Source organism: Salmo salar, chromosome 01 (assembly GCF_965601325.2).
Source record: "Salmo salar chromosome 01, fSalSal1, whole genome shotgun sequence".
NCBI lineage: Eukaryota > Metazoa > Chordata > Actinopteri > Salmoniformes > Salmonidae > Salmo > Salmo salar.
In genome coordinates this window covers 105,934,189-105,950,323 of record NC_138291.1, presented here as the reverse complement: position 1 = coordinate 105,950,323, position 16,135 = coordinate 105,934,189, and the positions used below count along the sequence as shown (strand labels likewise).

The 16,135-nt window shown below is 40.9% G+C and overlaps 1 protein-coding gene across 1 annotated transcript in view; it reads right to left on the bottom strand.

Moving 5' to 3' along the window:
• eys (EGF-like photoreceptor maintenance factor) overlaps nt 1–16,135 on the bottom strand; it is a gene marked incomplete at its 5' end in the record, with an annotated part of 444,052 nt that overhangs the window by 219,760 nt on the left and 208,157 nt on the right. The window contains 6 exon segments of the mRNA XM_082972800.1: nt 502–718; nt 1,495–1,619; nt 6,744–6,835; nt 11,831–12,030; nt 13,034–13,112; nt 13,535–13,706. Coding sequence (XP_082828926.1) covers nt 502–718; nt 1,495–1,619; nt 6,744–6,835; nt 11,831–12,030; nt 13,034–13,112; nt 13,535–13,706 — 885 coding nt within the window.

Here is a 16,135-nt window from a genome sequence, read left to right as displayed (position 1 = left end):
GCTGTCACCTGGATACATACATTCAACACCTGGTTGCATATGCTTACTTGTCACATTAAATGCACACATCCAATCAGGTTACAGAACCATTATGAAGCCCTAGACTTAGCCGAGTACAGTGTTAACAATAGGCCATCTAGTTACTTCCGTAACACTATCAACACAAAATACCCTGCATTTATCACCTTTGCAGTATGCTGGTGACAGTGTTGTTGTGAGCATGGAAACATACATCCTTATATCATTATCCCTATAACAACACATACTATCACATACAGGCTGTGCTGAACCAACTGTAACAGTAGTTCAATGACTGATCTCCATACCTGTTGGTGGTCCACTGGATTCACACTCTACGGTGACACTGGTGTTATGTCATTGGTGTTATAAAATAACCAGGTTATGGTTGTGTGATCTAACGACTGGTCTTACGGTTGACCTGACCACAAAGTACTGACCCAACTGTTATATGACTGTGGTCTTTACGATTGACCTCCATACCTGTTGGTTGTTCACTGTACGGTGACACTGGTGACATTGGTGATGTGGTGAGCAGGGATCCCCGAGGGGTTTGTGTCATAGAAGGCTCCCAGGGCACAGAGGACATGTCTCCCTCGGCTGGCTGACAGCTGACCTCGTTGATACTATCAACACAGGAGTATCCTCCCGGACACGGCTGGACCAGGCAGTCATCGTAATTGTGCTCACAGTTCCTCCCCTGTACATGTAAAACAGAGATAGACGTTAGACTATAGAAACAGAAATATAGATAAACATTAGTTGACCATAGAAATAGTCAAATATATAGACATTATACCATAGCTATATAATCTAATCTAACAGAAATATTTATTTATTTGATTATCCATTAGCATAATTCCATCTATGATGTGAGGTCATGGACAAAAGTAGGGCACTACACAGGGAATAGGGTTCAATTTGAGACACACATGGGCTTGGTAAGGAAGACATTAGCATTCAGGCCACCTTAATAAGGGTGTAAATGATGTGTAGCAGCAGGAGAGATGATCACAAACGCCTGCAGGTGACATCTACAGTGGTGGAGACTGAACTAAATAACCTCTCTCTGAACATGGCCCAAATGGCACCCTATTGTCAATTGGCACCCTGCGTAGTGCACTTCTGTTGACTAGTGCTCATAGGACTCGGGTCAAAAGTAGTGCACTGTAATGGGAATAGGGTGCCAGATGGAACTGCCTTATCCTGCTCATGACTAGGAGGGTAAATATTCAGCCTCTGCCTTATCCTGCCAGGACTAGGACGGTAAATATATTACCATCACATTCTGGGAGAAGAAAGAAGATGAAGAACATATTGAAAGAAATGTTAACATTTCAGACGTGGAGAAGAGCAAAGGAAAGAAGGGGGAGAGAGAGATCCACACAGAGATAGAGAAAGGGGGGGAGCCAACAGGGATGAAGGAGGATAGAGCGAAGGATGAAATAAGGGAAGAGTGTGCTGGGTAAGCCTCACCACAAATCCAGGATGACAGAAACAGGTGTAGCCGTAGCCAGGCTCGTTCTGGATGCACATCCCCTGGTTGCAGGGCTGTGGAAGGCACTCATTAATGTCCAACTCACAGTGAAGGCCTGTCCAACCTGCCAAGGAACAAAGCCCACAGACTGAGCACCGCAGTGTGTAGGGAGGTGGGATGTGTGTGTGTGTACTTGCAGTGCGGTGAGCCCTAGCTTCACTCACATCCACCACCCTCTTAAGAGAATATCAATCAGATTCCTTCGATTTGCTGCTTTGCTTCTTTTTTTGGGGGGCACACACACACACACACACACACACACACACAAAAGGTTCATGAGCGAAAGGGAGATAAGTGTCACATACATTTTGATGAGGCTATAGGCTAGGTGTTTTGATGAGGCTATAGGCTAGGTGTTTTGATGAGGCTATAGGCTAGGTGTTTTGATGAGGCTATAGGCTTGGTGTTTTGATGAGGCTATAGGCTAGGTGTTTTGAGGAGGCTATAAGCTAGGTGTTTTGATGAGGCTATAGGCTAGGTGTTTTGATGAGGCTATAGGCTAGGTGTTTTGATGAGGCTATAGGCTAGGTGTTTTGAGGAGGCTATAAGCTAGGTGTTTTGATGAGGCTACAGGCTAGGTGTTTTGATGAGGCTATAGGCTAGGTGTTTTGATGAGGCTATAGGCTAGGTGTTTAGAAGGACATCAGCTCCTACAAGAGCAGAAAGAATTTTTTTTTATCCAATAAGTAGATGCTGGTATTGTCTTGTAGGGCAATTGCATTTAGGTGTTGTGTTTGACATATTACTCTACTTAATCATTGCTGTTTGAACTGTCTGACTGCTCAGTACTTGTGACTGTCATTGTGGACTTGTGGATTAGTTTCAGGCCTATTTGTGTAACAGTCTTGCTAATCTGTGGGAGTGGTGTATTGTAGGGGATGTTTTCTTCACCTCTGCCAGGCAATCAGCAATCAGTGCTGGGAGGTGTGTCTTTCACCTCTGCTACGCAATTAGTATTATTCCCACGGGGGACCAGTACGCGGAAAAAATGTATGAAATGTATGTATTCACTACTGTAAGTCGCTCTGGATAAGAGCGTCTGCTAAATGACTAAAATGTAAATGTAAAATGTAGTACTTCTGTGTTTTTTCAGCGACAGCTGTTGTAGGCTCGGCCCTAATTTATGTGCTCTCTGACACCTGGAGTTGGACGACAGAGGACAATGGCAAATGACTAGTCAACCCTTCTCCCTCTGAGGGGCCAAAATGTTTCTCTCTGTTACAATATTCAGAGGACTATCGAATGCTACAGAATAATACTATATTATTAATGTCTGGTCATGTATCTGAAACTTGTTCACTGAGGATAACTCTGATGCTATCTATATGGATGTATGATCTCTGTGGTAACTGTTCACTGAGGATAACTCTGATGCCATCTATATGGATGTATGATCTCTGTGGTAACTGTTCACTGAGGATAACTCTGATGCCATCTATATGGATGTATGATCTCTGTGGTAACTGTTCACTGAGGATAACTCTGATGCTATCTATATGGATGTATGATCTCTGTGGTAACTGTTCACTGAGGATAACTGATGCCATCTATATGGATGTATGATCTCTGTGGTAACTGTTCACTGAGGATAACTCTGATGCTATCTATATGGATGTATGATCTCTGTGGTAACTGTTCACTGAGGATAACTCTGATGCTATCTATATGGATGTATGATCTCTGTGGTAACTGTTCACTGAGGATAACTCTGATGCTATCTATATGGATGTATGATCTCTGTGGTAACTGTTCACTGAGGATAACTCTGATGCTATCTATATGGATGTATGATCTCTGTGGTAACTGTTCACTGAGGATAACTCTGATGCTATCTATATGGATGTATGATCTCTGTGGTAACTGTTCACTGAGGATAACTCTGATGCTATCTATATGGATGTATGACCTCTGTGGTAACTGTATCTGTACAGGGGGAACTCTGAATTACTCTATGCAAAAAGGTTGTATGATCCTCTCAGGAATTCTGTCTTGTTTACATTGGTCTCATCCCCCACACAAGATGCTTTGACACCCTGTGGAGATTGGGCCTTGGTGGTCAGGTTACACTGTAAACTTAGTATCGTTTGATTGGTCAAAAGTAGTTGGTTTTGGGTTGGAAGGGTTGCACCTTCATATGTTATAAATGGAATTAAATGCATTTGTTCTTTCTGTCTCTTATCCTGTATCCTGTCCATGGAGGAAGGTTGAATGATCAATTCTCATTTCTTAGGCTTCTAGGCCTCTGGTCTAATAAGCATCTCTTTGTTCATACTTTGTCCTGTAAGTTAACCTTAGTGTCTATAGGCTTGGAATAATGCTTGTTTCTTAAATGTAATGCCTTGTATGTGAATCCATTCTTGCTCGTCTACATCAACTCATTGCCTAATGCTTACGTGTATATTTTAATTCTCTTTTGGAGTCAGATAAACATTTTATTAGGCTAATTGCTTAATCTAATTACAAATCAAATGAGGTATTTATAATATCATGTACACTGTATATACACATACAGTTGAAGTCGGAAGTTTACATACACTTAGGTTGGAGTCATTAAAACTCATTTTTCAACCACTCCACAAATTTCTTGTTAACAAACTAGTTTTGGCAAGTCAGTTAGGACATCTACTTTGTGCATGACACAAGTAATTTTTCCAACAATTGTTTACAGACAGATTATTTCACTTATAATTCACTGTACTGCAATACCAGTGGGTCAGAAGTTTACATTCACTAAGTTGTCTGTGCCTTTAAACAGCGTGGAAAATTCCAGAAAATGATGTCATGGCTTTAGAAGCTTCTGATAGGCTAACTGACATCATTTGAGTCAATTGGAGGTGTACCTGTGGATGTATTTCAAGGCCTACCTTCAAACTCAGTGCCTCTTTGCTTGACATCATGGGAAAATCAAAATAAATCAGCCAAGACCTCAGACAAAAAAAAGTAGAACTGGTTCATCCTTGGGAGCAATTTCCAAACACCTGAAGGTACCACGTTCATCTGTACAAACAATAGTACGCAAGTATAAACACCATGGGACCACGCAGCCGTCATACCGCTCAGGAAGGAGAAGCGTTCTGTCTCCTAGAGATGAACGTACTTTGGTGTGAAAAGTGCAAATCAATCCCAGAACAACAGCAAAGGACCTTGTGAAGATGCTAGAGGAAACAGGCACAAAAGTATCTATCTCCACAGTAAAACGAGTCCTATATCGACATAACCTGAAAGGCCGCTCAGCAAGGAAGAAGCCACTGCTCCAAAACCGCCATAAAAAAAGCCATACTACGGTTTGCAACTGCACATGGGGACAAAGATTGTACTTTTTTTGAGAAATATCCTCTGATCTGATGAAACAAAAACAGAACTGTTTGGCCATTATGATCATTGTTATGTTTGGAGGAAAAAGGGGGATGCTTGCAAGCCGAAGAACACCATCCCAACTGTGAAGCACGGGGGTGGCAGCATCATGTTGTGGGGGTGCTTTGCTGCAGGAGGGACTGGTGCACTTCACAAAATAGATGGCATCATGAGGGAGGAAAATTATGTGGATATATTGAAGCAACATCTTAAGACATCAGTCAGGAAGATTAAGCTTGATCAGAAATGGACAATGGATAATGACCCCAAGCATACTTCCAAAGTTGTGGCAAAATGGCTTAAGGACAACAAAGTCAAGGTATTGGAGTGGCCATCACAAAGCCCTGACCTCAATCCTATAGAAAATGTGTGGGCAGAACTTAAAAAGTGTGTGCGATTAAGGAAGCTTACGAACCTGACTGACTCAGTTACACCAGCTCTGTCAGGAGGAATGGGCCAAAATTCACCCAACTTATTGTAGGAAGTTTGTGGATGGCTACCTGAAACGTTTGACCCAAGCTAAACAATTTAAAGGCAATGCTACCAAACACTAATTGAATTTATGTAAACTTCTGACCCAATGGGAATGTGATGAAAGTAATTAAAGCTGAAATAAATCATTCTCTCTACTATTATTCTGACATTTCACATTCTTAAAATAAAGTGGTGATCCTAACTGACCTAAGACAGGGAATTTTTACTAGGATTAAATGTCAGGAATTGTGAAAAACTGAGTTTAAATGTATTTGGCTAAGGTGTATGTAAACTTCTGACTTCAACTGTGTTACTGCCCACTACACTGTAAGCTGTGGTACTGTCAAGCGGCAGATCTGAGCCCTGGTGGACACCAGTAGTGAGAGCACATGGTGCAGGCACAGATCTGTCTGCTAAATGACTAAAGTGTAAACATTTCAAATTAATGCTTTAGCTGTAAGCAAGATACAAGTATTGATCCACCCACACCTGAAGAGATGCTGTGTTAGCTCTTCACCATAAATAATTAAAGTGGGAAGAAAATGATTTATAATCTATTGCAGCATGTTTTGCAAGAGATCTAGGCCTGTTATCTGAATTTACTGTGAGATGAAAAACAGATTGATTTGCTTTGAATCATAAAAAAATGATTGATAATGTCAATCATCATTGTACAACATCAGTATTCTGCAACACATAGGCCTGCTAGAATAGCGATAAAGCCGATCTGTGTCCATGTCCAGTGACTTATTGTAACCAATCTACATTCCAGTAACTTACCTACCCTGCAGTTAGAGCGGTAGCGTTAACCAAGTATATATTTAATATAACATTAATATATAAACTTTAGGAACACCTTCCTACTATTGAGTTGCACCCCCAATCTTAGTTGTTGTATAGTGACTTACCTGCCCTGAAGTGGCAGAGGTAGCCATGAACCAGGTCATAGAATGCATTATAAACTGGGTAGTTAGAGCTCTGAATGCTGATTGGCTGAATGTTGTGGTATATTGGACAATATGCCATGGGTATGAAGCAAACTTACTTGTTTAGGTTGGTAACCAGTTTATAATAGCAACAAGGCACATGGGGGGTTTGTGGTACAGTACAGTATATGGCCAATATACTGTACCGCGGCTAAGGGCTGTATCCAGGCACTCCACGTTGTGATATATGGCCAATATACTGTACCGCGGGTAAGGGCTGTATCCAGGCACTCCACATTGTGATATATGGCCAATATACTGTACCGCGGCTAAGGGCTGTATCCAGGCACTCCACATTGTGATATATGGCCAATATACTGTACCGCGGCTAAGGGCTGTATCCAGGCACTCCACGTTGCGTCACGCTTAAGAACGGTCTCGGCAGATTGCCCCGTGGAGACATGGATCTGAACAGCATTCATTAACGTCCATCTCACAGAAGTCCCCTATGAAACCTGCTGGACAACTGGGAGAAGACAAGGATACTGCATAGATGTCATTTAACATATCAAATCAAACTTTACTTGTCACATGCGCCGAATACAACAAGTGTAGACTTTACCGTGAAATGCTTACTTACAAGCCCTTAACCAGATCAAGAAGAAGAAAATATTTACCAACTGGACTAAAATAAAAAGTAACACAATAAAAATAATGAGGCTATATACAATGGGCACCGGTGCCGAGTCAGTGTGCGGGGGTACAGGCTAGTTGAGGTAATCTGTACTTGGAGGGGTACAGGCTAGTTGAGGTAATCTGTACATGTAGGGATACAGGCTAGTTGAGGTAATCTGTACATGTAGGGGTACAGGCTAGTTGAGGTAATCTGTACATGTAGGGGTACAGGCTAGTTGAGGTAATTTGTACATGTAGGTGGGGGCGAAGTGACTATGCATAGGTAACAAACAAACAGTGAGTAGCAGCAATTTACAAGGGGGGGTCAATGTCAATTGTCCAGTGGCGATTTTATGAATTGTTCAGCAGTCTTATGGTTTGGGCGTACAAGCTGTTGAGGAGCCTTTTGGTCCTAGACTTGGCGCTCCGGTACCGCTTGCCGTGCGATAGCAGAGAAAACAGTCTATAACTTTGGGTGACTGGAGTCTCTGACAATTTTATGGGCTTTCCTCTGACACCGCCTATTATATAGGTCCTGGATGGCAGGAAGCTTGGTCCCAGTGATGTACTGGGCCGTTTGCACTACCCTCTGTAGCGCCTTACGTTCAGATGCTGAGCAGTTGCCATACCAGGCGGTGATGCAACCGGTCAGGATGCTCTCATATAACACATATAACATACAGGGCTATTTGACCAAGAAAGAGAGTGCTGTATCAGATGACCTGGCCTCCACAATCACCCAACCTCAACCTAATTGAGATGGTTTGGGATGAGTTGGACCACAGAGTGAAGGTAAAGCAGCTAACAAGTGCTCAGCATATGTGGGAACTCCTTTAAGACTGTTGGAAAAGCATTCCAGGTGAAGCTGGTTGAGAGAATGCCAAGAGTGTGCAAAGCTGTCATCAAGGCAAAGTGTGGCTACTTTGAAGAATCTAAAATAGATTTTGATTTGTTTAACACTTTTTTTGGTTACTACATGATTCCATATGTGTTATTTCATAGTTTTGATGTCTTCACTATTATTCAACAATAAATACAAATACTTGAATGAGTAGGTTTGTGCAAACATTTGACTGGTACTGTAAATAACACATATAACATACAGTACCAGTCAAAAGTTTGGACACACCTACTCTTTCAATGATTTTTCTTTATTTTTACTAATCACATATACAGTACTGTAACGGCTGTCGTTATGTAGAGAGGACCAAGGCGCAGCGGGTTGCATGTTCAACATATATATTTATTAAATACATGTGAACACGAGAAAAACAAGAACGACAGACCGACAGTTTCACAGGCTATACTTACAACAGCAGTGCGAAATGCAACTACCCACAAATGACAAACCAAACACACACCTACTTATAGGACTCTCAATCAGAGGCAACTAAAAAACACCTGCCTCCAATTGAGAGTCCAGCACCCAAACCTACACATAGAAAAACTAACCTAGAACATACTAATTCAGAAACATACACCCAAAACCCAGGAACACAAAAATAACACACCCCCATACAAAACGAACATAACTCTGCCACGTCCTGACCAAATATAATACAAATAATACCTAAATACTGGTCAGGACATGACAAGTACACATATACATTCACTTTATATACTTTTTTTTAACCAAAGTAAAATAAAGATTCAATATTTGTTTTACAATAAGAAAGTTGTGTATCTTTTTCTAAAATAACATTAAAACAGTACTACAGTCTTCAGTAGAAGAAACAGAATGGACACGTTGTTGTTGATATCTTTTTACCATTACTTATCATCACGGAATGATTAATAATGAACAATTACTAGGAAGACAATATTAACAGTTTATTAGGTACACCACCCGTTCACCAAAATGGTTCGCTCTTACAGACAGTGAGTCACGTGGCCATGGTTTGCTATATAAAACAGTCAGACAGGCATCGAGACATCCAGTTTCTGTTCGAGTGATCGTTAGAATGGGAAAAACGAGTGACCTAAGCGACTTTGAGCTCGGTATGATCGTCGATGCCAGGCATACCAGTTCTAGTATGTCAGAAACGGCCGGCCGCCTTGGCTTTTCATGTGCGACAGTGTCTAGGGTTTACTGAGAATGGTGTGACCAACAAAAACCATCCAGTCAGCGGCAGGCATGTGGGCAAAAAAACTGCTTGTTGATGAGAGGTCAAAGGAGAATAGCAAGAATGGTGCAAGCTAATAGGCGGGCCACATACAGGCAGATAAAGGCACAGTATGACAGTGGTGGGCAGAAAGGCATCTCAGAATGCACAGCTCCTCAGTCTTTGTCACTGATGGGCTTTTGCAGCAGACGAACCCACCAGCTTCCACTCCTATCTGCTAAAAACAAGAAGTATACAGAGCCAGATGCTGCATCATATTTGAAATAATTTGTAGAAAATACACGTTATTTCCCTGTCATGTAGCATTATGAACATCCTGTGTCACTTTACTTGGACTAAGAAAACAAACTATATGACAGTCAAGAAGCATTATGACCATCATAATCATATAAACCAGATAGGCCTGTCATGTACATGCCCTTATGTCAGTCATCAGTCTAAAAGAGGATGTCTTGTCCTGCTCCTGAAATCTGCTCCTGCATTCATCCCAGTCTTCAGTAACAGAGCATTGGGGTAGGTGCATGTCCGGCATCAATGTTTGCACAATTACAATGATATTTTAATATGGTCAATTAAAAATAAAATATATAACATAAACATACCTTTGACAAGTAGGCTGTGGTGTAATGGAATGTACTGTTTTGTGGGTTTTAACACTCTTATGTAGGTGTCATAACCAGCCATAAAATAACTCAATATATGTCACAACAGGTTTAAATGTGTGTCATGACAGTGTTATGACCATATTATAACAGGTTATGACAAGTTGTGTCAGCTGTTATGGCATATTATGACATAGTTATGACGCTGGGTGTAAAGTAAAGTGTTACCATAGTAAGTATAGCAGTGGCATATAAGTAGCATATAACTGGTCTAGACTACTCTGCAGTATTGACAGTGATAGTTTGGGGGGAAAAGCAGTTTTACTACACACAACATAAAGTAACAATCTCTAGAATGCATTCTCACCATCCAAGTCCTATTCATGTCCATGGGTATTCTAATAATGTGTCTGAAATGCATTCGTACAGGACTCCTCAGATCTCTGGAGACACCAGCAGATTGACAACTGATGTCTTACTTCAAGGAGACACTATCTGCGTCCTAAATGGCACCCTATTACCTACCTGAGCCCCATAGGGTTTTGGTCAAATATAGTGCACTATAAAGGGAATAGGGTGCCGTTTGAAACAGAACCAACATCCAACCGTTACCAAGCTAGGAAATGGAACTGCAATTTAAACTGTCTCCATGCTGCTTGTCCCCGAGGCTGGTTGAATTGCCATCAAATCCAGACATCACATTCAACCATCCAATCTGTTGCAATCCTGACACCACGCATACTATTGGATGGATCTCTATATACCAAATGGACTGAACTGCATGCAGTCTGTCGCTGGTTGCAACCTATAACATCCATGCTTGTATCCATTATCTAATGAGAAAGAGTGTCATTCCCTCACGTACAGTTTAGGATTACAATACATTGTGTCATTTCGTGTTAAAGAGACATTAGATTGACATGTGACTTGTCACCAAGGAAATGGAGACAATAAAACACGCCTTCTTCAAATTCACTTCAACATATGGCATATACTGCATACCCATAACAATGCAGCATTTGTTAACCAAAAAGAAAACCTAGCATACGGACAGTAAAGCATATGCATACAACTTCAGCATTCGTTTCACAAAAAATAAACATTGAATTATAATTGAGTATACAGAGCCAGATGCTGCAGCATGACACCCAACTGTCCTCCAACTGTTGATAACAGACTAAACATTACTACAGCAGGCAGGCAGCCCTTCTCTGTCTGCGTCCCAAATGGCTGTTCCCTTTACAGTGCACTACAGGACTCATAGGGCTCTGGTCAGAAGATGTAGGGACTAGGGTACTGTTTGGGATGCGGCCCTTTGTCTTTACACTAGACCACAGTGACTTATGGCCCTGAACCTGAGCATATGTGCTACAGCTAAGACAATGTAATTAACAGCAAGACGTCGAGGGGACCCACGCTGTGGCAAATCTACACCCTATTACTGCAGTGCAGTGTCTGGCTATATTCACAATGTGAAGGGAGGGAGGACGGCTCATACCAATGGCTGGACTGGAATCAATGGAACAGTAACAAACACATGGAAACCATTGTGTTTGATGTGTTTAGTAGTGTTTCATTAATTCCAGTCCAATCATTACTATGAACAGTCCTCTGATTTAAAGTGAGACCAGACTCCACTGATTGAGCTAGACTTCATACATCACACAGGGGAGGGAGAGCGTGTTAATAGGAAATGACATGACATGGTTCTGTTGCTGTGGCAACCTGATATTAAACCAATCAGATGCATGTCAATCTGAGAGATGAGGGGGCAGCGTGACTTTAGTCTGATTGGAGGCGGTGGTTTAATTCAATTCATAATACAGAGACCGTGTCAAAACATGCATATCGTAACACTAGATAATGTTGTATTACTTCACTTACAGCCGACAGGTATCAGGCTCTGTAATTTGTTATTAAAATGAGTCCTTGGAGCAAAAATCTGTGTATCCAAACAGGTAAATGTTTGAGGTGCTATAATACTGTAATATAGTGTATTATTTGAAAAATATATATAAAATAATCAAAGTTTGTACATGTACATATTATATACAGGTATGTATATATTGATATGTATGTATTATACATACACATGACTACATGATGAATAGATTCACTGACCTGCAGGTGAAATTGGAGCCTTGGCCATCGAGACAAGTCCCTCCATTTAAACACAGGGTGACATTGATGGGGGTTTCTAGACAGATGTCTATGTCAATGTCACAGTTCTTTCCAGTGTATCCATCCAGACAGAAACACGCATATTTACCAACCAAGTCCACACAGGAGCCACCATTCAGACACGGACTGGAAGAACACTCCTGTAGATGGGGAAATAGCATCATGTAAAACACGAGACCAGGGCCTGTATTTATAAAGTGTCTCAGAGTAGAAGTGCTGATGTAGGATCAGTTTACTTTTGCCTTTCAAGATCATAATATTGATATTACATGATCCTAGATTAGCACTCCTACTCTGAACGAATATAGTAACTTTAAATATCCACAACTGCATGGTGGTACTAACACAGATATATAGATAAACAGAATATCGTAAGAGAATGACTTGAATATGAATACATAGGCCTGTATATGAAAACATGACTGTTAAAATCCGTAATTGACTATGTTGGATGATGAGTTAAAAGAGTATGTGCAGAATTGTAGATTAGAATGGGTCTTTAAACCGAGACAGTAAGAGCCTCTGATTGTGCGTTCCAGAGCAGAACCTCAGAGAGACATTCCAGCTGCCTTAGCATTCTATTCTATCAGCCCAGTGCTCTCTCTGGAGGCCTACTGAAGCTGGGCTGGGTATTAAAATCAATTAGGGAGTAGGGTGAGGCGATTCCTTTTAATCAGGTATTTATACAATGCTTACATGATCATGTAGCTCAATTGACTTATGCTGTAGGAGAATGGATGTGGCTTGTGGATGGGGAAAGGGGAGAGACGGCACACTGGAGCAGCTCTGGTCTGATTAGAATGGAGACGAACCATCTGGATCTTCCTGGTTTGCATGTTTTGGAATGTTGTACAATAATGAGATGTGATGCACAGTCACTATTACAAAATATAAAACCTATGTCCATAGTGAAATGACACTATTTTATGTCACTATAGTGAAATATAAGTCATAGGTCACTGTTAATTACAAATAACTAATTTGTCAGTTTGGCTGAAATATAACTACAATGTTTAGCGAAATGACACTATTTGAACATATTTTAATGAGACCATGTTATGTAATGATGATGAGTCCTATGCAGGTTGGTTTTATCAAATGGTTTTACCCAACTTTACCCAACTATCATTCAGCTCAACTCACATCAATGTTCATTTCACATCTGGCACCAGTCCATCCTAATTCACACTGGCAGTAATACACATCCACTCCATCAATGCACCTGGGAAGATAAGAGAGAAACATAACATAACAAAACAGGCCTATATGGCGTTGCCAAGCCCCAGGTCCCACTCGGGTCTAGGCCTCTAGTATATTAAAAGGCTAAACACTGAGAGAAGGCAAATATCTGAAATCACTATTTCCTAACCATGGGAATGCAAATTGAGGTAATTGAGGTCAAACGGACATATAGTAGGTACAAAGTGTGTACAGTACACAAGCCCTATTTCCCATTCTTATACATTACACACCATTTCTAGTCTCCATTTCCGCAACCATTTTCCTTTTTTCCCCTTTAAAAAAACAAACACTTTATTTACAGTTTTTATAAACAACACACATCTCCTACCCTGGACTGACGTTTTATATTCAGCAGGAGAAGCACTAACAGTTTTACTGGTAATGAATGCTTCCGTTGGTTACCTCCCGTGAAGACAGGGACCCGACATGCATTCATCAGTGTTGGTCTCGCAGTGGAAACCCATGAAGCCTCCAGCACATAAGCACTGGTATCGATTGGGACCATCCACGCAGCTCCCGCCGTTTTGGCACGGGTTCGACACACACTCGTCAATGCTCAGTTCACACCACGTCCCTGGGAATATATTACATATATTAACATAGAAAACACATTATATATATTATACCATATAGCACTTAGAATATGAACATGTAACAACACAATACATGTTTACTGTGAGTTCTCGATCATGGAAAGAGGTGAATGGCTAGTTAAATAATTGATTTGAGTTTAGATGCACCTCAATACATTGAATCAATACAGGGTGAACACTCTCTCGCTTCAATGACTGTACTTGCAGCAGAAATAGTCAAGGTTGTTCAATAATGGCAATAAGACAGACACAAGTGTAGGTGAAGAGAGATGACTGCTTCCTTAAAGTCTTGCATGTTTGCATTGTGTAGTACGGCATACATTACATTATGTATGTTATGTTTGTTGCATTAGGTTGCAGCATATACACTGGATAGAATGTGCAATATCTAATCCTGTGTTACATATTGTTGTTCACCTCACAGTAAAGGTGGCACCAGTCACTGTATAACCACAGATCTATAGGTGTCTTCACTCCTGCAATAATACATCTTCCTCCACACTGTTACCATCATCTGATTAGACAGTCAGAGGAACAGTCCTCGCGACCTGTCTTCACTTGGGTGAATCTAATTGTGAAAACACATTATCACTGTCTAATACAGTTGCTGTCACGTGGAAATCCCATTAACAACTGCACACAGCCATTCAGTACCACACCTGGGACCAAATACTATTTGAAATAATATTAAATACATTATCTGTGCACGATTGTTATTTATTATTACGTGTTTTACTTTTCTATTATTTCTCTATTTTCTTTATCTCTGTATTGCTGGGAAGGACCCGTAAGTAAGCATTTCACTGTTAGTCCACCTGTTGTTTACGAAGCATGTGACAAAAACTATTTGATTTGATTGAGCTTGCCTGGCACAACGAAACAAATATCATAACCGCAAAACTGCAAACCCCACCCATCTGGCACTCCCAAACCACACCCACCCGGCACTCACGGCAGACTACAGCAAACACTATAAGTATTTTAAAGACTTCAAGTAGTATTTGAACTCAGGTATGTCCAGTACATAAGGAAAACTTAAAGCCCTGCTTTACTGTAGCAAGAGGTGGAGAATATAGATCACCATTCAACAATGTGCTGCTGACTAGGGAATCTATACTGTAGCATTGTGCTGATGTCATCTACAGTATCACTCAGGGAGCATTCTACTAATGATGTTGACCCAAATATCAACGGTCTCTATAGATGGATTATCATGGGGGGTCCCTGGTCTGTAGTAAATAACAACGGTCTCTATAGATGGATTATCATGGGGGGTCCGAGGTCTGTAGTAAATAACAATGGTCTTTATAGATGGATTATCAAGGGGGGTCCCTGGTCTGTAGTAAATAACAATGGTCTCTGTAGATGGATTATCATGGGGGGTCCCTGGTCTGTAGTAAATAACAACGGTCTCTATAGATGGATTATCAAGGGGGGTCCCTGGTCTGTAGTAAATAACAACGCTCTCTATAGATGGATTATCATGGGGGGTCCCTGGTCTGTAGTAAATAACAACGGTCTCTATAGATGGATTATCAAGGGGGGTCCCTGGTGTGTAGTAAATAACAACGCTCTCTATAGATGGATTATCAAGGGGGGTCCCTGGTCTGTAGTAAATAACAGTGGTCCCTATAGATGGATTATCAAGGGGGGTCCCTGGTCTGTAGTAAGTGACTATACAACATTGTTGAGGTCATTTCAAAGTATAATTGTGTGGTGAAGAAAAGTATAATTGTTCACCTTTGAAGTTGAAATATGTGCTACCTGCCTTTGGGAAGGGTATGTATCACAACATAATTTATTTTAAAAGGTACAATTAATCGATCACATTTTTGTAAAAATGTGTCAATGTTGGCGGCTTTGAATTTAACTGATAATCCAACATAATAACTAACCATTTCAGTCAGCTAAAATACCCAAAATAAAAACACACAACTTTCTGACATAATTGGTCATTAGGTTGCTCCAAAACTGTAACTGTGCAAACAAATATTTGAGTTTAACACAGGCTTAACATGTCCTAATAAAACACAACACAGCAGTGAAACCCTTAAAATCCGCCTTATTGCACATAAATGTTATTTATACCTCACAACACAAACAATTATCACACTTTTTGGGCTGCAACTCACAACTAAGTCAAGATGAAGGTGAAATGGGTTGACTCACTAGGCTAATCTAGGACCTGAATGACTCACTAGGCTAATCTAGGACCTGAATGACTCACTGGGCTAATCTAGGACCTGAATGACTCACTGAGCTAATCTAGGACCTGAATGACTCACTGGGTTAATCTAGGACCTGAATGACTCACTAGGCTAATCTAGGACCTGGATAATTTCAGGACTTGTCACGTCCTGACCAGTAGAGGGTGTAGTTGGGTCAGGACGTGGCAGAAGGGAGTGTGTGT